The sequence below is a fragment of the Coregonus lavaretus genome (genome assembly GCF_964263955.1).
Source record: "Coregonus lavaretus genome assembly, chromosome: 37".
NCBI lineage: Eukaryota > Metazoa > Chordata > Actinopteri > Salmoniformes > Salmonidae > Coregonus > Coregonus lavaretus.
The window spans coordinates 3,045,177-3,072,252 of NC_140024.1; the positions used below are offsets into that span (position 1 = coordinate 3,045,177).

A 27,076-nucleotide genomic window follows, 5' to 3' on the forward strand; every position below is an offset into this window, starting at 1 on the left:
AAATGTGTTTCCCCAAGTTGTTGTGATAGGTGGATTATTTCTGTCATAGGCCTGAAGGGAAATTGGTGGGTTGGGGGGTAGGGAGTAGGGGGGTGGCATTCCACTCCTGTCAAGTGTGTGGAAGACGATGACAACACACATGACACCAACACTTAGGGCATATTCTATCAGATCCGCGCCAGCCAACACCCGCATAGTTTTGGCGGTGTCGGAGGTGGAACTGTGTTAGAGCTGTCAAGTCCACAAGCGGCTCCTGGCATTATACCTAAAGCGGACATTACCATTGGCTGCACGGAGTCGCATTAAGATAAATCCCATGCAGCCTTGTTTACAAGTTCGAACACTGGAATGTGAGATGCAATCCTCATTATTTTGTTTAATGATTTTCAATTTGAGCGTCATTATTTCTATATAGCATACAGTTTCTCTTTTTGAACTTCTAACATGAAAGGGACGGGTCTGGCTTCGTGACAATGATCACAGATTTGACAGCTCCAACACAGTTACACCTCCTACACCGCCAAAACATCAGCTATGCGGGTGTCGGCTAGCACTGGTTAACGCTTGATCTGATTGAATCTCCGCCTTACACTCTCACTCATGTCTTTCTAAAACACCTTTAACAAACCTCCCACAGCGTGTGCATACAGTCGTGGTCAAAAGTTTTGAGAATGACACAAATATTGGTCTTCACAAAGTTTGCTGCTTCAGTGTTTTTAGATATTTTTGTCAGATGTTACTATGGTATACTGAAGTATAATTACAAGCATTCCATAAGTGTCAAAGGCTTTTATTGACAATTACATTAAGTTTATGCAAAGAGTCAATATTTGCAGTGTTGACCCTTCTTTTTCAAGACCTCTGCAATCCGCCCTGGCATGCTGTCAATTAACTTCTGGGCCACATCCTGACTGGTGGCAGTCCATTCTTGCATAATCAATGCTTGGAGTTTGTCAGAATTGACAAATAACAGAGGAAGAACAATGAGGAAGAACAATGATTTCACCCTCCTTTTAAAGCTTCCAGTCTGTTATTCTAACTCAATCAGCATGACAGAGAGATCTCCAGCCTTGTCCTCGTCAACACTCTCACCTGTGTTAATGAGAGAATCACTGACATGATGGCAGCTGGTCCTTTTGTGGCACAGCTGAAATGCAGTGGAAATGTTTTGGGGGGATTAAGTTCATTTTCATGGCAAAGAGGGACTTTGCAATTAATTGCAATTCATCTGATCACTCTTCATAACATTCTGGAGTATATGCAAATTGCCATCATAAAAACTGAGGCAGCAGACTTTGTGAAAATTAGTATTTGTGTCATTCTCAAACCTTTTGACCACGACTGTACACCTCACAAACATGTCTCTGACAAAACCCAAATCCACACACCTTCCACTGTGAACAGGGATGTGAAAGGGACAGTGGCGCCTGCTACAGTGGAGCCCCTCCAGCCATGCATTAGAGTGACCAACACATCGTCATGTTTCTCTCTCAGGAGAAGAAGGCCATCGCCGGATGTGTGTGTGGATTTGCTTGCAGCGAGTGATATGGTTTAGGATTCAGCTAAACATTTCGACAAAGGTTCTCGTTTCTAATGTTTTTCAAACGTCAGATGCGTTCATAAACATAACCCTTTTACTCTAGTGAATAAATATTCTCTGAAGAAACTCTAGCAAAGATAGAAAAGGAGCGCCAACCAGCTCAGCTGGTTTCAAACACCCACACTGGGGCAGCTTGAAAAAGTATTGAGTATTCCAAAGCGACTGGGAGTTGTAGTTTTGAGTATTCCAACAATGTCCGGGTTGGATGTTTGAGGGCTACGTTTCTAGAGTATTCCAAAGTGTGGTCTTTTGTGACATGAGCATCCCGAAAAAGATGCAGGATTTCTTCCACTCTTTCTCCATTCTGGATTCGGGAACGCCGCCTTTCTCCGGGCTATTCCCAGCAGTTCCTCCAGGATTCCAACATCCCCTGACACTCTGGAAGCAGAATGGGAACGATCAAACACAAACACAGAGGCGAGGCAGGAAGGGAGGAGTCAAAGGCCGATTCCTAAATCGTCCCAGACTGTCCCAGACTGAGAAGGAGAACAGGTAGGAGAGAGAGTGTTCCAGATAAATCCACACCCCATGGCTTTATCTGTCCTGCAGCATTTTGAGGGCCCTCTCGATGTTCATGCGGTGGCCCACCCGCGTCACCCCCAGGTCAATCAGATCCTCTTTCTGCAGCGAGGGCAGGTGGGCGCCCTCGATCTCGTTGTCTAGGAAGGCGTCTTTATGCTCCGACAGATTCAGGCTGTCCAGCCAGTCGGCCACGTCCAGCTTGCTCCACAGCTCCACGGGCTTGGAGGCGAAGGGCTTGCCCGAGGCGGCTACGGCCTGCATTAGGGTGAGCGGCGAGGGGGAGCGCGAGCCACTGCACGAGGACCCTCCACCAAGGCTACCGCCCATGCTGCCGAAGCCACTCGCACTCCCCATGGGCGGGTTGGGCAGACCGAAGATGTCGCTGAGGCTGGGCGAGGCAGAGTGGGGTAAAGAGGAGGGGCAGGGGGGCGAGGAGAGGGACGAGGTGTCCGGGGGGCTGCAGAGGTGAGGGGGCAGGCTGGAAGGAGGGGTGCAGGAGGAGGGGGGCAGGCCAAAGGACACACTGGAGTTCCGCTGGCTTCCTGAGGCTGGAGAGCTGGAGAGAGCGAGAGAGAGAGAGAGAGAGAGTGAAAGAGAGAGAGAAAGAGAAAGAAAAAATAGAGGGAGAAAAGAGAGATCATGAGAACCTACCATTTGTACGGCACTGTGATGAACTATGGTATAGAGTGGCTGTACCAAACTAATCCAGACCATAATGACCAGAACATGGCAACCAAAGAGGACCATGGCAACCTAGAGAATCTTGGCCAGATAGAAACCTCCGGCAAGAAGCAGACTCCTCCCCCTCCACATGTGACTCACAACCCCCCAACTACAGCATATGTGTGTGGGTGTGTGTGTGTGTTCAGACCTGGCTGGTGTAAAATGGATGTAGTGTTCGCTGACCTTGACGTGTGGCAAACCTGCTGAGGCTTGGTGTGGAAGTGGGGATCGCCTAGAGCTTTCAAAATAAACACGAAGTTCATGAACATACAGTATTTTACTAATCTAAGCACAGAATTATAATGAAATACCTGAAAGAGCCACTAGGGTGCAGTGTTGTCAGTGGATTTTTACCTAAACCTTACTTTACTTCACTGGTATTTAACAGTCTCCTATGTACCAAGTAGGCGGTCCATATTTAGCCTTTTTCAAACACCTGAAAAAGCATTTTCCTGCAATCTAGAGCCATAATCATTATGCTTAATTTTTGGTAAAAAATATGTTAATTTTTCTGCATATCTAAGCATATCTCTTGAGCTGTCTGTATCAAACAGAATATTTTTTGCAAATGTATTAAAATGAAAAAATGAAATATGACATTTACAAAAGTATTCAGACCCTTTACTCAGTACTTTGTTGAAGCACCTTTGGCAGCATTTACAGCCTCGATTCTTCTTGAGTATGACGCAACAAACTTCGCACACCTGTATTTGGGGAGTTTCTCCAATTCTTCTCTGCAGATCCTCTCAAGCTCTGTCAGGTTGGATGGGGAGTGTTGCTACACAGCTATTTTCAGGTCTCTCCAGTGATGTTCGATCGGGTTCAAGTCCGGGCTCTGGCTAGGCCACTCAAGAATATTCAGAGACTTGTCTCGAAGCCACTCCTGCGTTGTCTTGGCTGTGTGCTTAGGGTCGTTGTCCTGTTGGAAGGTGAACCTTCACCCCAGTCTGAGGTCCTGAGTGCTCTGGAGCAGTTTTTCATCAAGGATCTCTGTACTTTGCTCCATTAATCTTTCCCTCGATCCTTACTAGTCTCTCAGTCCCTGCCGCTGAAAAACATCCCCACAGCACGATGCTGCCACCAAAATGCTTCACCGTAGGGATGGTGCCAGGTTTCCTCCAGACGTGACGCTTGGCAATCAGGCCAAAGAGTTCAATCTTGGTCTCATCAGACTAGAGAATCTTGTTTCTCATGGTCTGAGAGTCCTTTAGGTGCCTTTTGGGAAACTCCAAGTGGGCTGTCATGTGCCTTTTACTGAGGAGTGGCTTCCGTCTGGCCACTCTACCATAAAGGCCTGATTGGTGGAGTGCTGCAGAGATGGTTGTCCTTCTGGAAGGTTCTCCCATCTCCACAGAGGAACTCTGGAGCTCTGTCAGAGTGACCATCAGGTTCTTGGTCACCTCCCTGACCAAGGCCCTTCACCCCCGATTGCTCAGTTTGGCCGGGCGGCCAGCTCTTGGAAGAGTCTTGATGGTTCCAAACTTCTTCCATTTAAGAATGATGGAGGCCACTGTGTTCTTGGGGACCTTCAATGCTGCAGAAATTTTGGTACCCTTCCCCAGATCTGAGCCTCGACACAATCCTGTCTCAGAGCTCTACGGACAGTTCTTTCGACCACATGGCTTGGTTTTTGCTCTGACATGCACGGTCAACTGTGGGACCTTATATAGACAGGTGTGTGCCTTTACAAATCATGTGCAATCAATTGAATTTACCACAGGTGGACTCCAATCAAGTTGTAGAAACATCTCAAGGATGATCCAGGCTCTGTCGCAGCCGGCCGCGACCGGGAGACTAATGGGCGGCGCACAATTGGCCCAGCGTCGTCCAGGGTAGGGGAGGGAATGGCCGGCAGGGATGTAGCTCAGTTGATAGAGCATGGCGTTTGCAACGCCAGGGTTGTGGGTTCGATTCCCACGGGGGGCCAGTATAAAAAATAAATAAATATATATATATATATATATATATATGTATTCACTAACTGTAAGTCGCTCTGGATAAGAGCGTCTGCCAAATGACTAAAATGTAAATGTAAATGTAATGATCAGTGGAAACAGGATGCAACTGAGCTCAATTTCGAGTCTCATAGCAAAGGGTCTGAATTCTTATGTAAATAAGGTATTTCTGTTTTTATTTTTAATACATTTGCAAAAATGTCTAAAAACCTGTTTTTGCTCTGTCATTATGGGGTATTGTGTGTAGATTGATGAGGAAAATAATTAATTTAATCCATTTTAGAATACGTCTGTAACGTAACAAAATGTGGAAAAAGTAAATGGGTCAGAATACTTTCCCAATGCACTGTACACTAGACAACAGTAGTCGGCGCTGTGTTGAAGCCACCGTGCCTACATCTTGGCACTCCCTCATCATATTTTTTTTTTGAAGCTATAGAAATACATTTATTCATGTCTACATTCGTTTTGGACACATTTATTCTATTATTTAATTATATTATGGGAGCTAAACAGAAGTAACATAGTAAACAATGAAAAAATATATTTACAAAAAATCCTTAAAGTATAGTTTTTGAGATTGCTAATGTTACTGTCCCCAGTACAGTGAGGGAAAAAAGTATTTGATCCCCTGCTGATTTTGTACGTTTGCCCACTGACAAAGAAATGATCAGTCTATAATTTTAATGGTAGTGAGACACAGAATAACAAAACAAAAACCCATAAATATGCATGTCAAAAATGTTACAAATTGATTTGCATTTTAATGAGGGAAATAAGTATTTGACCCCCTCTCAATCAGAAAGATTTCTGGCTCTCAGGTGTCTTTTATACAGGTAACGAGCTGAGATTAGGAGCACACTCTTTAAGGGAGTGCTCCTAATATCAGCTTGTTACCTGTATAAAAGACACCTGTCCACAGAAGCAATCAATCAATCAGATTCCATACTCTCCACCATGGCCAAGACCAAAGACCTCTCCAAGGATGTCAGAGACAAGATTGTAGACCTACACAAGGCTGGAATGGGCTACAAGACCATAGCAAAGCAGCTTGGTGAGAAGGTGACAACAGTTGGTGCGATTATTCGCAAATGGAAGAAACACAAAAGAACTGTCAATCTCCCTCAGCCTGGGGCTCCATGCAAGATCTCACCTCGTGGAGTTGCAATGATCACGAGAACGGTGAGGAATCAGCTCCTACACAGGAGGATCTTGTCAATGATCTCAAGGCAGCTGGGACCATAGTCACCAAGAAAACAATTGGTAACACACTACGCCATGAAGGACTGAAATCCTGCAGCACCAGCAAGGTCCCCCTGCTCAAGAAAGCACATACAGTGGGGAAAAAAAGTATTTAGTCAGCCACCAACGGTGAGCAAAAATCCCAGAACCACACGGGGGGACCTAGTGAATGACCTGCAGAGAGCTGGGACCAAAGTAACAAAGCCTACCATCAGTAACACACTACGCCGCCAGTGACTCAAATCCTGCAGTGCAAGACGTGTCCCCCTGCTTAAGCCAGTACATGTCCAGGCCCGTCTGAAGTTTGCTAGAGTGCATTTGGATGATCCAGAAGAGGATTGGGAGAATGTCATATGGTCAGATGAAACCTAAATATAACTTTTTGGTAAAAACTCAACTCGTCGTGTTTGGAGGACAAAGAATGCTGAGTTGCATCCAAAGAACACCATACCTACTGTGAAGCATGGGGGTGGAAACATCATGCTTTGGGGCTGTTTTTCTGCAAAGGGACCAGGACGACTGATCCGTGTAAAGGAAAGAATGAATGGGGCCATGTATCGTGAGATTTTGAGTGAAAACCTCCTTCCATCAGCAAGGGCATTGAAGATGAAACGTGGCTGGGTCTTTCAGCATGACAATGATCCCAAACACACCGCCCGGGCAACGAAGGAGTGGCTTCGTAAGAAGCATTTCAAGGTCCTGGAGTGGCCTAGCCAGTCTCCAGATCTCAACCCCATAGAAAATCTTTGGAGGGAGTTGAAAGTCCGTGTTGCCCAGCGACAGCCCCAAAACATCACTGCTCTAGAGGAGATCTGCATGGAGGAATGGGCCAAAATGCCAGCAACAGTGTGTGAAAACCTTGTGAAGACTTACAGAAAACGTTTGACCTGTCTCATTGCCAACAAAGGGTATATAACAAAGTATTGAGAAACTTTTGTTATTGACCAAATACTTATTTTCCACCATAATTTTTTAATAAATTCATAAAAAATCCTACAATGTGATTTTCTGGATTTTTTTTCCTCATTTTGTCTGTCATAGTTGACGTGTACCTATGATGAAAATTACAGGCCTCTCTCGTCATTTTAAGTGGGAGAACTTGCACAATTGGTGGCTGACTAAATACTTTTTTCCCCCACTGTATACATGGCTGTCTGAAGTTTGACAATTAACATCTGAATGATTCAGAGGAGAACTGGGTGAAAGTGTTGTGGTCAGATGAGACCAAAATCGAGCTCTTTGGCATCAACTCAACTCGCCGTGTTTGGAGGAGCAGGAATACTGCCTATGACCCCAAGAACACCATCCCACCGTCAAACATGGAGGTGGAAACATTATCCTTTGGGGGTGTTTTTCTGCTAAGGGGACAGGACAACTTCACCGCATCAAAGGGACGATGGACAGGGCCATGTACCGTCAAATCTTGGGTGAGAACCTCCTTCCCTCAGCCAGGGCATTGAAAATGGGTCGTGGATGGGTATTCCAGCATGACAATGACCCAAAACACAAGGCCAAGGCAACAAAGGAGTGGCTCAAGAAGAAGCACATTAAGGTCCTCGAGTGGCCTAGCCAGTCTCCAGACCTTAATCCCATAGAAAATCTGTGGAGGGAGCTGAAGGTTTGAGTTGCCAAACGTCAGGCTCGAAACCTTAATGACTTGGAGAAGATCTGCAAAGAGGAGTGGGACAAAATCCCTCCTGAGATGTGTGCAAACCTGGTGGCCAACTGCAAGAAACGTCTGACCTCTGCGATTGCCAACAAGGGTTTTGCCACCAAGTACTAAGTCATGTTTTGCAGAGGGGTCAAATACTTATTTCCCTCATTAAAATGCAAATCAATTTATTACATTTTTTACATGCATTTTTTCTGGATTTATTTGTTGTTATTCTGTCACTCACTGTTCAAATAAACCTACCATTAAAATTATAGACGGATCATGTCTTTGTCAGTGGGCAAACGTACAAAATCAGCAGGGGATCAAATACTTTTTCCCCCTCACTGTAATTTTGTCCTTGAAACAATTAATTGAAAAACTGTAGAATTCCCTTAATTCCTATGGATGACAGCTCCTTGTGGGGAGTGCCAATATGGCCGACCGGTGGCTTCAAAGCCTCTCAATGGCCAATACATAGCATCCGCAATCAAGGGTTTATATACATCATTGGTAAAAAAAAAACACTGTCATTTGGATGTGGCTTATTTGACTGGGGAATTAATTTAAATTGAAATAAACCTATATCTCATGTGATTTTCACCATAGCATATTTCAGCTGGCATTCCCTCTAAGGTTCACAATACAGTATTTGTATTTGTATTTATTAGGGATCCGCATTAGCTGCTGTCAAGGCAGCAACTACTTTTCCTGGGGTCCAAACACATTAAGGCACTTACATCACACATAAAACAAAGGATAAAACAGTACATCATATAACATTATTACACCACTACCTATCTACAATACAAAATGTATAATACCACCATACAACAATATTACAATGTACTGTACGTGTGTGTAGAGTGCATGCGCTAGCGTTTGTGTGCGTGTGCGTGTGCACGCGTGTGCGTGTGTCTGTACCTGTGTATGTGTCTTCACAGTACACACTGTTCCATAAGGTGTATTTTTATCTGTTTATTAAATCTGATTCTACTGCTTGCATCAGTTACCTGATGTGGAATAGAGTTCCATGTATTCATGGCTCTATGTAGTATTGTGCGCTTCCCATAGTCTGTTCTGGACTTGGGGATTGTGAAGAGACCTCTGGTGGCATGTCTTGTGGGGTATGCATTGGTGTGCTATTGGTATAAACAGACAGCTCGGTGCATTCAGCTTGTCAACACTTCTTACAAAAATGAAGTCAATCTCTCCTCCACTCTCTCTCCACAGTCATGAGAGATTGACATGCGTATTATTAATGTTAGCTCTCTGTGTACATTTAAGGGCCAGCCGTGCTGCCCTGTTCTGAGCCAATTGTAATTTTCCTAAGTCCCTCTTTGTGGCACCTGACCACACGACTGAACAGTAGTCCATGTCCAACAAAACTAGGGCTTGTAGGACCTGCCTTGTTGATAGTGTTGTATCAACATGTTTTTACCATGACAGTTTACAATCCAGGGTGGCTCCATGCAGTTTAGTCACCTCAACTTGCTCAATTTCCACATTATAAGATTTAGTTGAGGTTTAGGGTTTAGGGTTTAGTGAATGATTTGTCCCAAATACAATGCTTTTAGTTTTTGAAATATTTAGGACTATCTTATTCCTTGCCACCTATTCTGAAACTAACTGCAGCTCTTTGTTAAGTGTTGCAGTCATTTCAGTCGCTGTAGTAGCTGGCGTGTATAGTGTTGAGTAAAGATTACATTTTTCCAGCACCAGACTATGATTGATAATGTCAAAAGCCGCACTGAAGTCTAACAAAACAGTAACAGTAACAGTGACAAATTCTGTTTACGAGAAGAATGCCGACAACCAGGAACACACACGAACACACACACACACACACACACACACAATACATTGCATGTAGAAAAAAAAACTCAGAGTGCACTGAGGCCGGAGGGAAGCTTGCAGCATTAAGTCCACAGAGCATGTCCTAATGTGATTCACTCTCTATCTCTGAGTGTGTGTGTGCGTGTTTAGAGAGTACATCTATGTGCATGCGTTCATACAAGTCTTTTGGTAGTTGAACTGTTCATAGAACAACAATGCAACATATCGAGGAAGAGGATTATACAGTATTTGAGGTCAGCTCAGCTGGGAATAATCATTATGAAGTGATTATTACTTTCATGTCCAACAGTTAATTTCAGAAAAATACCATTTGACCTTCTGGCTTCAGCATCACAGTATCCTCAACTCACAAAAAAATATACCTAACACAAACATGCAGTGGGCTTGAGACTCAACACAAGAGGGAGAGAAGACAGAACCTAGATCTGGTATGCAATCTAATGTAAATGTAACATTTTTACGAACAGTGTAGTGTGTAGTGTACATATCAGCCCCCCACGGACCACAGAGATTTGTGCAGCGTCAGATGGAGTGATGGATCGATGGGGAGATGGATGAAGAGGCGTATGGAGTGAGAGCAGGGACACACAGGGCAAACCCATCACCTCCCCCCAAAAACACACACAACTATGCTCCATTCCATTCAGATTAACACCCTCATTCAATTCCCCCTCTAAACTTCCTTCTGTGGTTCCATACTGATTGGGCTCTGAAGGGCTGCAATGCCTGCTAATTCATCAACTAATATATGTGTAGAAGTCATTTAATATACTGTAATTACACTCCTAAGTATGGACAAAACCAGAAGACACAGCTGCCCTTGACGACCGGGTTGGTTGTCCCCTCTTTCCCTCGTACTATATGGATAACCCTGAGGGAAGTTAGGGAGGGGAAGTGAATTGGGCAAGGGCGTTATTTGGCCCAAATGGAATTGGGCCAATGTGAAAGCACTCAGTCCCTCCTCTGGACCTGTAGCACCATGGGTAAAACTTACAGCTTGTTTTTTCAGCACCAGCTTTTCCACAGGAAGTCATCGTGATGGAGTAAGGAGGATGGAGTGAGAGATTGAGTGAAACAGAGGACACATGAAAAGATGAGACACAACGACAAAACACATGGAGAGACACAATCACGCACGCACGCACACACACACACAGAAAGGGGAAAAAAGTGAGAAAGAAAATGTGACAAAATGCAGTGAAGAACGAACATACGTCCTTCTAAACTGACAACTCACGCCAATGTGATTCCCTGCTTGTGAAGATGGGAAACAAATAATTCACTTCACAGTCATAATTTCCTCTAACAGTCATAGTCTGGTCTATTTCACATATACTGTGCATGCCCCTGTACTGTATATGCCCAATGAATGCACTTGAGCAGCTTTGCATAATAAAAGTTGATGCTTCGTTATCTGACCCACTGATCCATTTCTAACAGATCAATACTTTGCTGTTGAACCTGTGATCACAATCAATACCATCAGGCTGACGAGGTAGGAGAGGGATGAGGGTGTCAATAGCCTACTGTGACAGAGCAAAACACACCCTTGACCACACACACGGGCACGCACACACACATGCAGACACACCACACACATATGCATGTGTGCGCTCATCGCGCACACACACCAAACATTATCCAGCAATGATACCAGAAATGATATTTTCTGACTTGCTTGCTTGCTTATCGAGTTTAGTGACCAAGCTATCACTCCAACCTTCCATATAACAGCCCAGAAGCTGAATGGTTTTACTGTGTATAAATGGCTCTGCTTTGACTGTGTCATTAGAGAGCATACACAGCATCATCTGAGCCATTTTCTACAGAGTTAGTACTGAATGCTTGAACTTATTAGTGCAGTGAAATGATATAAACATTTTTAGTTTGTACTTTGTACCCCTTTTTGTCCCCAATTTCGTGATATCCAATTGGTAGTTACAGTCTTGTCCCATCGCTGCAACTCTCGTACGGACTCGGGAGAGGCGAAGGTCGAGAGCCATGCGTACTCCGAAACACGACTCCACCAAGCCGCACTGCTTCTTGACCCACTGCTCGCTTAACCCGGAAGCCAGCATAATAATGTGTCGGAGGAAACACTGTACAGCTGGCGACCGAAGTCAGCGTGCATGCGCTCGGCTGCCACAAGGAGTCGCTAGAGCGCGATGGTACAAGGACATCCCAGCCGGCTCATGGGTCTCCCAGTCGCGGCCGGCTGCGACACAGCCTGGGATCGAACCCGGATCTGCAGTGCCTTAGACAGCTGTGCCACTTGGGAGGCCATAGTGCAGTGAATTTAACCATTATAGATATACTGTACTGTACACATGCATACACATACGAATGCACACACAAAAACAGTCAAGAGACTCTTTCTCCATCTCACCATACACCCTCACACATGCACGCCTGCATGCACTCACACACAGAATCACACACTTAGTCTCACAAACACTCCGATATGTTATGTAACCGTGGCCTAGTAAAGGAGGTTACACGTGATGTGAATGTGCACACTGTGATGACGCTGAACCCTACTGAGAGTTAGCCCCCAAGACCCTCCCCCCCCGACACTATAATCGGACTGACATCACTCCAGCGGGCCTCAAGGCTGCTCTCATCAACTCGTTGCTAGGCAACCCCTTTCATTCGCTGGCGCACTAATCTGTGAACCTAAAAGACGGGGATAAAATTGAAAGGTAAAAAAATGTACGAATGCTAAAAAGGAGGAAGTGCAAATCTAGGCTGGTTCTGCTGTGCTGAACGCTTAAGACGGAGAGAGACTGTTTCTTATGACCCTGTCGAAGTCAGAGAGAGAGAGGGGGAGAGAGAGAGAGAGAGAGAGAAGGGGGAGAGAAACTGAGACAAAAAGAAACAGACAGAGAGAGAGAGATACAGAGACATAAAGAGAGATGGAAGGCCCGAGAGAGAGACAGAGAGAGAGAAAGAGAGAGAGAGAGAGACAGAGAGAGAGAAAGAGAGAGAGAGAGAGCGAGACAGAGAGAGAGAAAGAGAGAAAGAGAGAGAGAGAGAGAGAGAGAGAGAGAGAGAGAGAGAGAGAGAGAGAGAGAGAGAGAGAGAGAGAGAGAGAGAGAGAGAGAGAGAGAGAGAGAGAGAGATAATATAGGCCACCCTCTCTTTCATATCCATCTGCTCCATGTGCTCAGATACAGGGCACCTTGCCCCTTCTGCTACCTGCTCCCTCACACGCTTCCTCACCTCAACTGTTCTATATGATCTCTCTCCTTCCCTCAGGCTGTACTATGCAGTACAGTGCCACCTTTCCCTTTTACCTACAATATGTAGTGTATCGGTTTTCCATAAAACAAGTTTTTTGTTTTTTTTACTCAGGGAAACGGCACGTTGTCGCCTCTATCCAATCATGTGGACTCTGACTCAGTCAATATCATTGGTCCAACTTATTCCAATCAATCACCTTGAAATGGACAGAATATGCCAGTCCCAAACACCTAACTCTTCCCTGACCTCCAACCTTTCCTTAGCCCCTATCTCTTCTGTGTTTGCAGATCTGTGGGGAACCAGAAAGCTGTAAGCAATATAGCGGAAGGAAGCTCTGGTCAGTCCATTGGAGGGATAGCTGTAGTGTAAACCATCACCATATCATTTACTCATACCTAGTCCACAAACAGATCTGCAAACACTGGAGAAATATTAATATCCTGAAATAAATAAATAATCTCACTACAATACATTTTAATAGAAAGTTTGCAAAAATAGATAAGATCTTGCTACCATGGAAAGGACAATACCTGTCTATTTGTGGAAACATCACCCTGATTAACTCTTTAGTCATATCCCAGTACTTATGGCCCTGCCTACACCTAATGACTTGTTTTTTAAATTATATGAGCAAAATATATTCCACTTTATTTGGAACAGCAAGCCAGACAAAACTAAACAGGCCTATTTATATAATGAATATGAACTCGGAGAGCAGAAATGATTAAATATGAAAGCATTGTACCTCTCACTAAAGGCTTCAGTCATACAAAAGCTATATTTAAATCCGAACTGGTTCTCTAGCAGATTAGTAAGAACGGCTTACCCCGTGTTTAAGAATCGCCCTTTTTCCCTTTATTCAGATTACAACCTCTCACTTTCGGTTATTTGAAAATGAAATCATCTCCAAAATATTGCTATTTTTAAAACAAGCCATAGAAAGCTGGTTGCAATTTCCCTTTAATCCACCAGAAAAGAAAGAACAAATATTACAACAAATATTATGGTTAAACTCAAATAGACTAAATGATAAAAAATCATTTTTGAATGAAAAAAGACAACTGTATAGTCTTTGTAAATTATATCATAAATAGGACTGGTGGAGTTATGTCACACATGCAGTTAGCAAAAATATATGGAAATGTCTGCTCTATCCAAAATTACAACCAACTGATTGCAGCATTACCGCAAAAAAGGAGGAGGCAAGTGGAAGGGGGAGAAGGTAAGGAACTTGTCTGTCGGCCCTGCATTAAACACCAAAATTGGTTAAAGAAAATGGTGATGAATAAAAATGTGTTCACTATTATTCTACAATGTAGAAAATAGTAAAAATAAAGAAAAACCCTGGAATGAGTAGGTGTGTTCAAACTTTTGACTGGTACTGTATATATACAAAACAATATATATGGGGGATTGGAAATGATGCAGACAATTACATTGATAGAAGCCACAGTCTATCTGCAATATTAAAGCTGATCTACCCCCTAAAAATAAAACTTGAATTTAAAATTAAAACACTGGAGAAGTAACTGCACTAGGCTGGGGGAGTGTTTTTTCAACCAGGTAGCTATATAGGCCACTCTCTCCCTTCTGGCTCTTTATTTATTTCACCTTTATTTAACCTTTATTTAACCAGGTAAGCCAGTTGAGAACAAGTTCTCATTTACAACTGCGACCTGGCCAAGATAAAGCAAAGCAGTGCGATAAAAACAACAACACAGAGTTACATATGGGGTAAAACAAAACATAAAGTCAAAAATACAACAGAAAATATATATACAGTGTGTGCAAATGTAGCAAGTTATGGAGGTAAGGCAATAAATAGGCCATAGTGCAAAATAATTACAATTAGTATTAACACTGGAATGATAGATGTGCAAGAGATGATGTGCAAATAGAGATACTGGGGTGCAAATGAGCAAAATAAATAACAATATGGGGATGAGGTAGTTGAGTGGGCTAATTTCAGAAGGGCTGTGTACAGGTGCAGTGATCGGTAAGGTGCTCTGACAACTGATGCTTAAAGTTAGTGAGGGAGATAAGAGTCTCCAGCTTCAGACATTTTTGCAGTTCGTTCCAGTCATTGGCAGCAGAGAACTGGAAGGAAAGGCGGCCAAAGGAGGTGTTGGCTTTGGGGATGACCAGTGAGATATACCTGCTGGAGCACATACCATGGGTGGGTGCTGCTATGGTGACCAATGAGCTAAGATAAGGCGGGGATTTGCCTAGCAGTGATTTATAGATGGCCTGGAGCCAGTGGGTTTGGCGACTAATATGTAGTGAGGACCAGCCAACAAGAGCGTACAGGTCACAGTGGTGGGTAGTATATGGGGCTTTGGTGACAAAAACACATTCTCTAACACATTCCATAGTCAAACACTGAGGACTCTTTAATCTATTAGACCTAACAGCTCCCAGAAAGACCTCAACGCTACAGGGCACCCTCTTGTCTTATCTGTCATAATAAAAACCTATCACATGCCAATAAATAAATAAAGCTTCTTGAATTGAAATGTATTTTAATGGAATTCTCAGAGGCAACAGAAAAATATATTGTCTCTCTCTAGTCAGCAGGAAGCAGATTGTGCAGTCAACCTTTCTACCTGTTCTTGATTATGGGGATACTATTCAACAAGGTGCAGCTGCCTCTACTCTTAAACCTCTGGATGCCGATCCAATCGTTGATGACTTTGTTTTGTACAACACCCCTCATTTTGACGTCACCATTTGCTTCAATGATGGCAGTCTCAGACTGAATTATGTAGCAAACATAGAGTAGTGGAAGAATTCATTTTAAGTCGTCAGGCAACCATTTCTTGTCAACACAAGTAGAGCAGAAACCCACCTCTAACCTCCTCTTAGAAATAGAGCAAAGAGCCAACCCCTCTTACTTAAATACTAACACCCCCTCCCATCCTCATCTTAATGAGATACAGACAGGGGGAAGAGGAGACAGAGATAAAGAGAAAGGAGGAGGACATATATATTTCTCTTTTTCCTCCCCTTTACACCTGAGCGATGAAGGATGGTCCATTTCATACAAAATGCATGTGACTCGTGAATAATTTAACATATTTTTTTATTCTTCATTATGAAAGAGGGAGGACAGTTTTAAAAAGCATGAGCTACCTGAAAGAATGCACACACACACACACACACACACACACACACACACACACACACCAGGGTTGGGGTCAATTCGAAATGAAGGCTGTCAATTCAGGAAGCAAACTGAATTTATTAATTCATTGAAAAAATGACATCTATTTTCAATGACTTCTCAATAAAATGAAAATGAGAAGCTATTTATTTAAAGTTTTTCCATTTTTTATTTTAAATTCAAATCACTTTCGAATTGACTGCTTTCAATTAGAATTGACCACAACCCTGAGACGCACACACAGTCTCATCACCTTGTTGTGATGTCTACTAAACACCTTCCCCTCTCAAATTGACAAAACAGGACATAGAACATCCAAGATAATGTAAAACTCAGCAGCATTCCACACCACGGCATGACCCTTGGCTGATTCTGCTGTGGAAGGCCTAGTATTTAGCACTACTAAGCCTACTACCACCATTACATCAACTACGGCATCAACCGTATTGGCAATGGCCAGAGCTCCAGCTGGCACAGCATGTTTATGCTCCCTCCTCAATAAGACCATTGACATCTCAGAGTCTTTCTGCCCATATGACAACTTGGCTAATGCCCCTTAATGGAGGTCCAACATAACATACACAATGCACGCATGACCTATGGCATGTTCCCAAATGACTATTGGTTGGTTGCGGTTTTAGAGGGAATATTTGATCAGTAAATGGATATATAAAAATAGAAAATATAGACATTCTAACATTCTTAATGCCCACAGTTTGGCTCTTTGGAGATGGAGGGTAGGGGTTTGTTTAAAGGTCAAAGGTTAGAGGTGTCAGCGTAAGTGCTAAAGGTCAAAGGTAAGGTAGATTTATGTGTTACCTGGTTCCAAAGCCGCCCCTGGCCCCTGTGGTGGGTGAGTCCAGGGAGTCCCCCGGTTTGGGCCGGTGCATCTGTGATAAGATGGAGCTCAGCTCGTTGATAACCGTGGCCTTGGGGTCGGGCGTGGGTGGGCTCCTTAGCTCCGGGGGTTCGCCCCACAGCTTGGACGACCGATGGGTGGGGGTCCAGGGGAGGTCCGGGGGGGACATGGACCCGGGTGGAGGGGGAGGGGGCGCCCCGAAGGAGTCCAGGGATTCCTCCATGAGGACGTCGTGGTAAAGTGCAGTGTTCTTGTTGATGACAGGCTTGTTTTTTGGCTTGGGGGGAACGGGTGGTCGGTCGTCAAGGTAAGCCTGGCCGTCAGTATAGACCATAGAAGTGTTCTCCTGGGCGTTGTTGTACCCACCCTCCGACGACAGTATAGAGATGCTGGAAACTGTGGAAACGGTGCTGGTAGTATCCATATGGGGGTCTCCACTGCTGCGACTGTCTACCTCCTCGATGCCTGAGTCAGTGACACCTTGCTCAAAGCCACCATCGGGGGGCGGAGGGGGGTAGGAGGGTGGGGGCACGCAGTTGGACATCCCGCTCCCCCGTCTGAACTGGCCGACAGGGGGCGGGGCGTGGGTGTAGTAGGAAGGTGGATGTGGCCCCCTGGCCCCCATCCCGTTGCGTCTCTCTTGGTCCCGTTGCTTGAGCAACTCAGCGATGGTCGTTGCCTGGTCCTCAGGGATGTCGATGCTGTTGGCGAACTCCAGCGGCGGCGGCAGGGGCTCGGAGAAGACAAACTCCTCCACCTCCTCGATGTCCACCGAGGCCAGTGGGGGAGGGGGCATGCGGAAGGGCAGCTTGACTGGCTCGTCCACCGATTCCCCAGCTGTGATGCTCTTCCCCCGCGGCACGGGGGGCAGGGGTTTGGTACTGTGGCTGTTGGTGGAGGGGTTTGGCTGGTTGGGGTCTCTCAGTTCGCTGGGGATGCTGTTGTCCTGGGCTGGTGTGTTCTCCTGCCCCCTGTCGTCCCCCTCTGGGCTGTTTTTGGTGTGCACCATCAGCAGCCCGGCCGCTTTCTGCGGTTGTGACGTGTCCACAACGTCAATCTGTATGCTCTTCCCATCCTCCACCGCCTGCTGCCTCTCCTCCCTCGCTCCGTCCAACTCGTACTTCTGCTCCGTCATCTGCCTCCTAAGGCCCCCCCCTCTGCCTCGCCCCAGGGTTGTCGTGGAGGTGGCGAAGCCCGCCTCAATGCTGGAGCGGAGCTTGGTATCGATGAAGAGGGGCTGATTGAGGCCATGTTTGTGGGGGTTGGGGGGAAGGGACTGGGGGGCATCGCTCTTGGGACGTGGATGAGGTTGAGAAGGGGGTGGGGCTTGCGTCGCCATGGTCGTTTGTGTCTGCTCCTTCATGGCTCTGTCCCGGGCCGCCAGCGCCAGGGCGAGGGGCGAGTTAGGGTCCAGGGCCTTACCCGTGACGGGGTGCAGGTAGCCCCCTCCTCCGTTGGAGCTGTAGGTGGCCGGGAGACTGACGGGGCTGTCCAGGTTGGGGTACTGGCCGGTACGCGCGGTCAGGGGCTCCCTCACCACCTGGGCGGGCTCAGGGGTGTTGAAGTCTGTCACGTTACCCCCACGGTCACCGTCTTCTTGGGACCGCAGCAGGGTGGCGGCCGGTGGGGGCGCCATTATCCTCTGCAGGTGCTCGTCGTTGCTGAACATCCCCTCGTCGATGGACTTGGACTGGCGTAGGCGCGGGGCAGGGTCTCCCAAGTCCTCATCCCCCATGTCGGTGGAGAGGAAGCTGGGCGAGTTCCTCCGCGCCTCCAGCCTCTTCTCCCGGTCCCTTACTGCCCCTGCGATGGCAGCCGCAAAGGGGTTGTTGACAATGGGGTCTTCAGGCCTCAGCCCCCTGCCCCCTGCCCCAGGCGTTAATGTTGGGTGTTCGGGTGTGGTGGGCTCGATCTCCATACTGCTGCCCTGGCTGCTCTTTCCACTGCTACTGGTGGACGGCTCCTTGACGATGATGGTGGGGATGGGAATGGACGAGACGGTCCTCTCAGTGGGTGTGGTCGGCATGGAAACGGCACCTGAGTGCGGGGCGCAGCAGGTCTTCTCTGGGCTGTCCTCCACATTGGGCTGCTTGACCAGCATGCCCTTCCTCCTCGCTGGCTTGGCGGGCACGTACAGCGCCTTGTTGCCCACCTCCGAGTACGGGTTCTCGGGCACGGGCGCCCGTCCTCGGCTTCTACTATCGTACTGTTCTGAGCTCTGGCGGTGATAACCTCGCCTTAGCGTCCCTACATCTACCGTGCGGTTGCCTAGGGTAGTGGCGTTGGAACATTTTCCAGCGGAGTTGAGGGTGAGGCCCGGTCGGGTGGTGCCGTAGCCCCGTGGCGTGGGGGAGATGGAGGAAGAGTTGTAGGAGGAGGGGGGCGACGGGGGGGAGATGGCCGGGGGAGGGGGGATGTCCTCGGACGTGTCTGGCATGGAGAGGCTGCGGGTGAACTTGAGCGGGGGAGGGGTGAGGAGGGTCTTCTCCTCTTCTGTTATACCTGAGAGAGAGAGAAATAAAGAGAGAGAATGAGAGATGGACAGAGAGAGAAAGAGATATCTGTCAATTTTACATGTGTGATTCTATTCCATTTCACCTTTCTTATCGAGATACATTTTGGGGATAGTTCACTTAACTTTTTTTATTCTGTAATCAGTTTTAGGAAGTTGTCTATGGGTCAGGTGTGAGGATTGCCTTCTATGTTCCAGATATTACAAAGTATGCTCAAGCTACTGCATATACTGAAGTTACTAGCTACTGAAGCTAGTGCAGTCATAACACACAGACCTGCCTTTGGGCTACTATTGGCTCTGAGTGGCGTGATGAATTGGATGGACCATGAATAGAATTAGTTTCTATTAAATACTATTGCTTCATCATAGACTGTGGTTGCAGCGTATGGGTAATGGGTTATAATATTGTCGCCTCAGAGCACAATTTGGCAAGTGGATCACTCTAATTTCTCCATTATCACACTTAATGAAGCCAGTTACTCTCTGAAGTGAACTCTCTGGAAACGGTAATCATGGTAAAGTGGAGCCATACACTAGACACACACACACACACACACACCTATGGACTTCTGTCTCCTCATGGTGCCACCCTTGGCAAGTATGCCCAGGAATGCCCCCCCTCTAGGACTGCCTGGCACGGTGGGTGGTACCACTGCCACACCACCCTGGCGGTCGTACATGGACTGTAAACCAGAGTTGGGTAGGGTTAGAGTTTGACATATCCACAAAACAATAAGTATTGACCAATCCCGTACTGTACATTGCTTTAGATAGAAACGTCTGCTAAATGGCATATATTATACTGTGTGGAGTAACTCACATTCATGTCAGTAGGCGTGACCAAACAGCGGCTGGAGGGGCGTGGCTTAATGGTGGCCACCTTATTGTCCACGGCCTTCTGGGAAGGTGACACCTCGTCCACTTTATCTGCAAGACAAACCCCACCCCCTATGAGTGACAGGGTAAATAGGGCGGGACTTCATTAAGCCTAAAAATGTAATGGGTAAAATGCGTTCGCAAGCCAGTCATTTTCATGACCCCTTCCTCAATTTCTAAACTATACTGAGGCTGAAACTGAGAAAAAAGGAACACAATAAAATTAAATTAAAAAACATGTAATTTTGGGAAGAGGCCAGCCTTGGAAGCCGTGCAAGCCTTTAAGCTTATATTATGTAATATTTAGTTGTATTCGTTTTTGGAAAGCCTCCATGCATTTGGGGATGTTACTGTACTTAGAGTGACTTGAAAACATATCCTCTTCTTCTGACCATCTACACACAGAGGGAAAAGAGTGGATTCAGCCTTAACCAGGACTTATATTAGTAACAACCTCTAACACACACACACACGCACACACAGAGAAATGCGCACAAACACACACACACACACAGAATCATACAAACATATTCTTCTTCTATCTGCCCATGTTCTGAGGCAGGATGTGTATAGATTCTGTTTCCGATGCCACTTCAGTTAATGAAACCACTCTAAATTCATCCATACCCCATGCAATCTGTTATGCCGTCTAGATCCTGCTATATAACATTATTGCCTATATGTTGTCAATCTGTCCATTCATATGGGATTGAAGACTGCAGATTTATTCAGGATCAACAAAACAGATGGCATGAACTCATGTTTTTACAGACCAGGTTTGAGATGTGAAAACCTCTGACAAACTTTGATTTTGGGGTGAACTATCCCTTTAATAGTTATTGAGTTACCTGAATAAACCAAAGTTCAAAGTTTCACCTATGTGACTATGCATATTTCAAACATAAGCAATGTTTGAAATACAATACCATGTTATCACGTTATTGAGTCTGTGATGCCCATTCAATATGCACAGAGATTAGACTGGAATAAAATAATGCATTCTCATTGGTGCAAACAACTCCATTCAATGACAAATCAATTTACTACTGTAAGTTACAGTACTTGTTGTCAGGGTTGGGGTCAAGTCCATTTAATTTCCAGTCAATTCGGGAAGTGCACTGATATTCCGAATTGGAATTTCGTTTACTTTCTGAATAGTCAGTCGGTATTCACGTAATAATCAGAAATTCCCCTCGACCACGGCCACAAATTGGGGTAAACCAACATTCTTTCCTATTGACCCCCATTGTAAAAGAGGCAACTTCGATGTTGATTTTTTGTTATACAGAAATAACAAAACATGCTGAAAAGCTGCTGTGTTGTTCAATGTACAGTACATGTAGCCAGGTCAAAAATCCCGACCTGCGGTTTCGCAATGCTCCCACTTGGGAAATAGAGAGTGGGAAATGTGGAGACGCGGTGTCCAAGTAGGCCACACGTAGCTATGTGTGCGGAAAACATTGAATCACAGGTAAGACATTTAACTTGTTTAGTACAGTCTGTATGTAACTCCACCCACTACTTGTAGCTGTATAGTCCGTTTGTTTGTGTTGTTGGTCTTGGCTAGCTTAATGTTCCGTTTGGTAGCTAGCTTGCACTAACTCACTCAAGTGGCTGCTAGCATCGTAATGAAAAGGTGCATGAGGGACGTTTTTCTAAGTAGTGAGAACGCTAGAGAGCAGGCAATGTTGAAAAGTAATCTTTAGACATGTTGTACTTTTCTTAAATGTAGTTTTGTAATTGACTAAAACAAGCAGACAACAAGAAAAATGTCATTTTTTTGCTGTGAGCCAATGGAGTAACCTAGGTATCCACAGGTTGTTTTCCTCACAGGCGGGCAGTATCACAACGTTCTAGCTAATACCGACTGGGTCTATTGACCGGAATTTTAATGGAACTGACACCAAACCCTGCTTGTTGTACCGACTTTATCATGCAAATGTTACCAGACAATGAATGACATACTGAGTAGGTATCTTTCTCAGGGGGAAAACACATTTGTAAATTATACAAAAACACTTTGTAAATATAATAACAAAATGTTGTTAATACAGTCAATAAAACCAAGACACAAGTCAATGATTTGTGGGTTAGTGCTCAAGTCATCCATCCAACATACTGGACTTTGTGTGAAACATGCCTACGTAACTTACCACCTGTCTTTTTCCTTAGTGTGGCTTGGGAGGGATAGAGAAAGAGTGCTCTGTATTTGATATGTGTATTAGACACGGGTCTGATGAAAAGTACACTACATGGCCAAATGTTTGTGGACACCCCTTCAAATTAGTGGATTCGGCTATTTCAGCCACACCCGTTGCTGACAGGTGTATAAAATCGAGCACATAGCCATGCAATCTCCATAGACAAACGTTGGCAGTAGAATGGCCCGTACTGAAGAGCTCAGTGACTTTCAACGTGGCACCGTCATTGGATGCCACCTTTCCAACAAGTCAGTTCGTCAAACTTCTACCTTGTTAGAGCTGCCCCATGGGCAACTGTAAGTGCTGTTATTATGAAGTGGAAAAGTCTAGGAGCAACAACGGCTCAGCCGCGAAGTGGTAGGCCACACAAGCTCAAAGAACGGGACCGCTGAGTGCTGAAGCGCAATGCGCGTAAACATTTCTGTCCTCGGTTGCAACAGTTCCAAACTGCCTTTGAAAGCAACTTCAGCACAATAACTGTTCGTCGGGAGCTTCATGAAATGGGTTTCCATGGCCGAGCAGCCGCACACAAGCCTAAGATCACCATGCGCAATGCCAAGCGTCGGTTGGAGTGGTGTAAAGCTCGCCGCCATTGGACTCCGGAGCAGTGGAAACGCGTTATCTGGAGTGATGAATTACGCTTCACCATCTGGCAGTCCGACGGACGAATCTGGGTTTGGTGGATGCCAGGAGAACACTACCTGCCCAAATGCATAGTGCCAACGGTAAAGTTTGGTGGAGGAGGAATAATGGCCTGAGACTGTTTTTCATGTTTCGGGTTAGGCCCCTTAGTTCCAGTGAAGGAAAATCTTAACGCTACAGCATACAATGACATTCTAGACAATTCTGTGCCTTCAACTTTGTGGCAACAGTTTGGGGAAGGCCCTTTCCTGTTTCAGCATGACAATGCCCCTGTGCACAAAGCGAGGTCCATACAGAAATGGTTTGTCGAGATCGGTGTGGAAGAACTTGACTGGCCTGCACAGAGCCCTGACCTCAACCCCATCGAACACCTTTGGGATTAATTGGAATGCCGACTGCGAGCCAGGCCTAATCGTCCAACATCATTGCCCAACCTCACTAATGCTCTTGTGGCTGAATGGAAGCAAGTCCCCGCAGCAATGTTCCAACATCTAGAGGAAAGCCTTCCCAGAAGAGTGGAGGCTGTTATAGCAGCAAAGGGGGGACCAACTCCATATTAATGCCCGTGATTATGGAATGAGATGTTCGACGAGCAGGTGTCCACATGCTTTTGGCCATATAGTGTATATTATATGCATGACAAGCATGTTATATGTGAATGTCAAGCAGCATTTTGTAAATGTAGTATTAGCATTTTGTAAATGTATATGCATGAAAAGCAAAATACCAAATTTGTAATGAGCAGCCATAGAGATAGTACTCTGACATGACAGCAATAAACAACAAAATTAGTAGTAGAATTCATGCATGTGTCAACTGAGATCAGGGACGTACTGTACAATAGTGACATTGGCCTGACACGTTTCAGTTCAGCAAGAGCTCCCTCTCTCTCTCTCTCTCTTCACCTCTCCTCTTCTCTCTCTCTATCCCCAGCCGCTCCCCTGTCCCTTCATGTATCTGCTCCTCTCTTTCTCAATCTCTCTCTTCCTTTCCTCCCACTGTGTTCATTCAGTAGTGTTATTGATGTGTAAAGTGTTTCTCCTGTTTCCTACCTTGCACAGAGTGTTAATTTCGTCAACAATAACTATGAGGAAAAACACTTGTCAACTACCTATTTTCCTGACAAAAACTATGACAATAACGAGACGAGAGGCCCTAGAAAAAACTATGACAAGTTACTTTTCATTTTAGTCAATGAAAATGTGACGAGATGAGAATTCCACGTGAGACTAATGGACATTTATTTTGACATGAAGTTCAGTTTTATACTGTATGTTTTGTCCAATCCTAAGCATGCATGCATACAGAATATTTCATGCAATCCTCTCATTGGCAGAATTGACATCTTTCAGTTGCCCGGTCTGTTTGAGCTGATCTGCCCAGCTCTCCCACACAGCTCCCAGGCGGTCACTTCAGTCATTAGTCAATCTTTTGAACTGATGCGAAGCAAGGACACTTGACTTGTAAGTAACCTCAACTAGAAACAATGTTTACTCTCTCTCTTACTTTCATATAGGCTATTTTTGCTTTGATCACATCAGAAGCTCTATTTTCCCATGTGCGCTGTTATTCATTCATCTGTGCTGCAGCTCTTGCGCCACGGTCCGCAAATGCGAGTTGCGGTTGCTTTTTTCCTATGGGAAAAACAAATACTAATTGTTGAATATTAGGAGTACAGTAATACTTCTGGCATTTTTGTAAAGCTAATTTTCCCCTTTTCAAGGAAACCGCTGTTATTTACCCCCTTGACAGTTATGATGGAGACAAAATCAGAGCTGTAAATTGTTAAACCTGTAGCCAAGGCTTTATAGCCTATATGGTTAATTATGAATGGCATTGGTTACAATCTGCCACAATATCAATGTTGCCAGCTAAGGTATATAAGGGGATAGTAGGCCTAGTTGGACACGACTATCTGAATGTGCACATGGTGGAAGTTAGAGGTAGCCTAAATATTCACTATTTAAAAAGGTGCACTATGCCATTTCCTGGTTGCTAAAATTCTAATAGTTTGCCTAATTTCATTTTATGTGACAAAACAAGTATAGTGTAGAGAATCATTGTACCATCTATAACACTGTGAAATATATTTTCCATAACCAAAAATATTGTATTTTCAGCTGTTTGAAGCTGGTGTACAAAACCGAAAGTAAAAGACGCAAAAACTAAACTTAAGAACGGGAAGCATAGAAATAGCACACACAGAACAGATCTACTGCTTCATAGACTTGGTTTCAAAGCGAATGACAGATCTATATCTCAGTTTTCCATGTGAATTTGGTCGGGTAACCCAAATAGTTACATATTGCAGCTTTAATAGAGAAAAATGCACTGACTTATGTGACTAAAATGTCTGTGACTAAAACTACACTACAATTGTCCCGAATTTAACTAATACTAACGAAGGATGAACTGACTAAAATGTGAAGGTATTTTAAGACTAAAACTACATCTAAAATAGCGGCCAAAATTAACACAGCAAGTTTCATCCCCATTCTCCCTCTCTCTGTTTCTCTCTCTCCCTATGCCCTGTCTTTCCTCCTGGTCTTCTCTCTCTCTCTTTTCTCTCTCCCTGGTTCCCTCCCATTTCCCCTGTCTGTTCCTCTCTCTTTCCTCCTCCTCCTCCTTTTCTTTCTCTGTCTCTCTTTCCCCTAGCTGAGTTAGCAGGGTGGTGCTATAGCGTAGTGTGCATCCCTAGCTGCCCACCAGGTCCTCCTCCTCTCACCAGTGTTCTAGAGCAACCCGTCTCAGAAGCGCTGACTGTTCCCTCTGTCAGAACACATTACCACCACACTGCACTCCCATTCCACACACGGGCCCTCAAATAAGATCTTAGGCCACCACACATTCACCCATACACACGTGCATACACACACACAAACGCAGACGCATATTCACACACGCAGATGCACGCTCTCACACATAGACACATACACACACACACGCACACACAACCGTGTCTGTGTTTCTAACTCGAAGACACTAATGCAACTCTAATGGCATCTTTACAAATAGCCAGCTCCTCGTTTCCATGGTAGTTACGCAAAAAAAATCTGTGGAGGTATTTTCACAAACGACCACTCCTCATGCAATGATGCAGCAAATCACTGGGAGAAATCCGTAATAAATAATAGCAAAAACATGACAATCTAAAATAATACATGGTTAACATAATTAACAGCATGTCTTGGTTTAAACCAATGGGCTTGACACTACAGCTTAGCTTCACATGTTCAAAAAATGAATAAAACGTCAATGAATCAGCATGTTGAATTAGTTGAATATTAGATGTACTTCCCACACCAGTATGCAACATACTGTATGTTCAGCTCCACTCCTTACCTTTACTGATTTCCACTAAATAACAAACGAATAGGAACAGAAGGGAAAGATCGATAAGAGGGCGTGGTTAGAGAGGCTTGTGAGAGCCTATCAGATTGCTCCTTACCTAGTTCTTCCAATTCAGAGGTCATAGACTTGGAGCGCATAGACAGGGCGGTGGTGGGGGCTCTCTTTGGCGGTGGGGGGGCTAAGAGAAAGAGAGAGATGGAGAGACAGAGAGAGAGTGAGAGAGAGATAAAGAGAGAGAGAGAGAGAGACATAAAAAAGGAATTTGGCCTTATTGGCACATTTCAACACCCAAAATCCATTTAGCATTTTTGCATGAGCGTTGGTTGTTGGGGCAGCATTGTGCTACTACTGAGGTGGTGCGTACCTTTTTCTACCATAACGTGTAGGGGTGTAGTACCTTTTTTGCGTGCGGTATCCTCAGGGTCCATATTCCTGCTGACCGTTACCACTTTGATGATGAGGCTGTTCCCTGCATGACGGATCATGTTGACCACCTGCCTGTGGCCCACCTTCACCACATTCTCCTGGTTCACCTAACAACACACACAACACACACTCTTACAATACACATATTTATAAACTCAGCAAAAAAAGAAACATCCTCTCACTGTCAACTGCGTTTATTTTCAGCAAACTTAACATGTGTAAATATTTGTATGAACATCACAAGATTCAACAACTG

General features: G+C 45.0%; 1 protein-coding gene across 1 annotated transcript in view; it reads right to left on the reverse strand.

Annotated features, from left to right (window-relative positions):
* Positions 1–2,134: 2,134 nt before the first annotated feature.
* Positions 2,135–27,076, reverse strand: part of LOC311111929 (SH3 and multiple ankyrin repeat domains protein 2-like) — a gene marked incomplete at its 3' end in the record, with an annotated part of 165,570 nt that continues 140,628 nt past the window's right edge. The window contains 8 exon segments of the mRNA XM_084154853.1: positions 2,135–2,678; positions 16,770–19,311; positions 19,884–20,007; positions 20,145–20,251; positions 20,557–20,595; positions 22,354–22,377; positions 26,492–26,572; positions 26,792–26,927. Coding sequence (XP_084010979.1) covers positions 2,135–2,678; positions 16,770–19,311; positions 19,884–20,007; positions 20,145–20,251; positions 20,557–20,595; positions 22,354–22,377; positions 26,492–26,572; positions 26,792–26,927 — 3,597 coding nt within the window.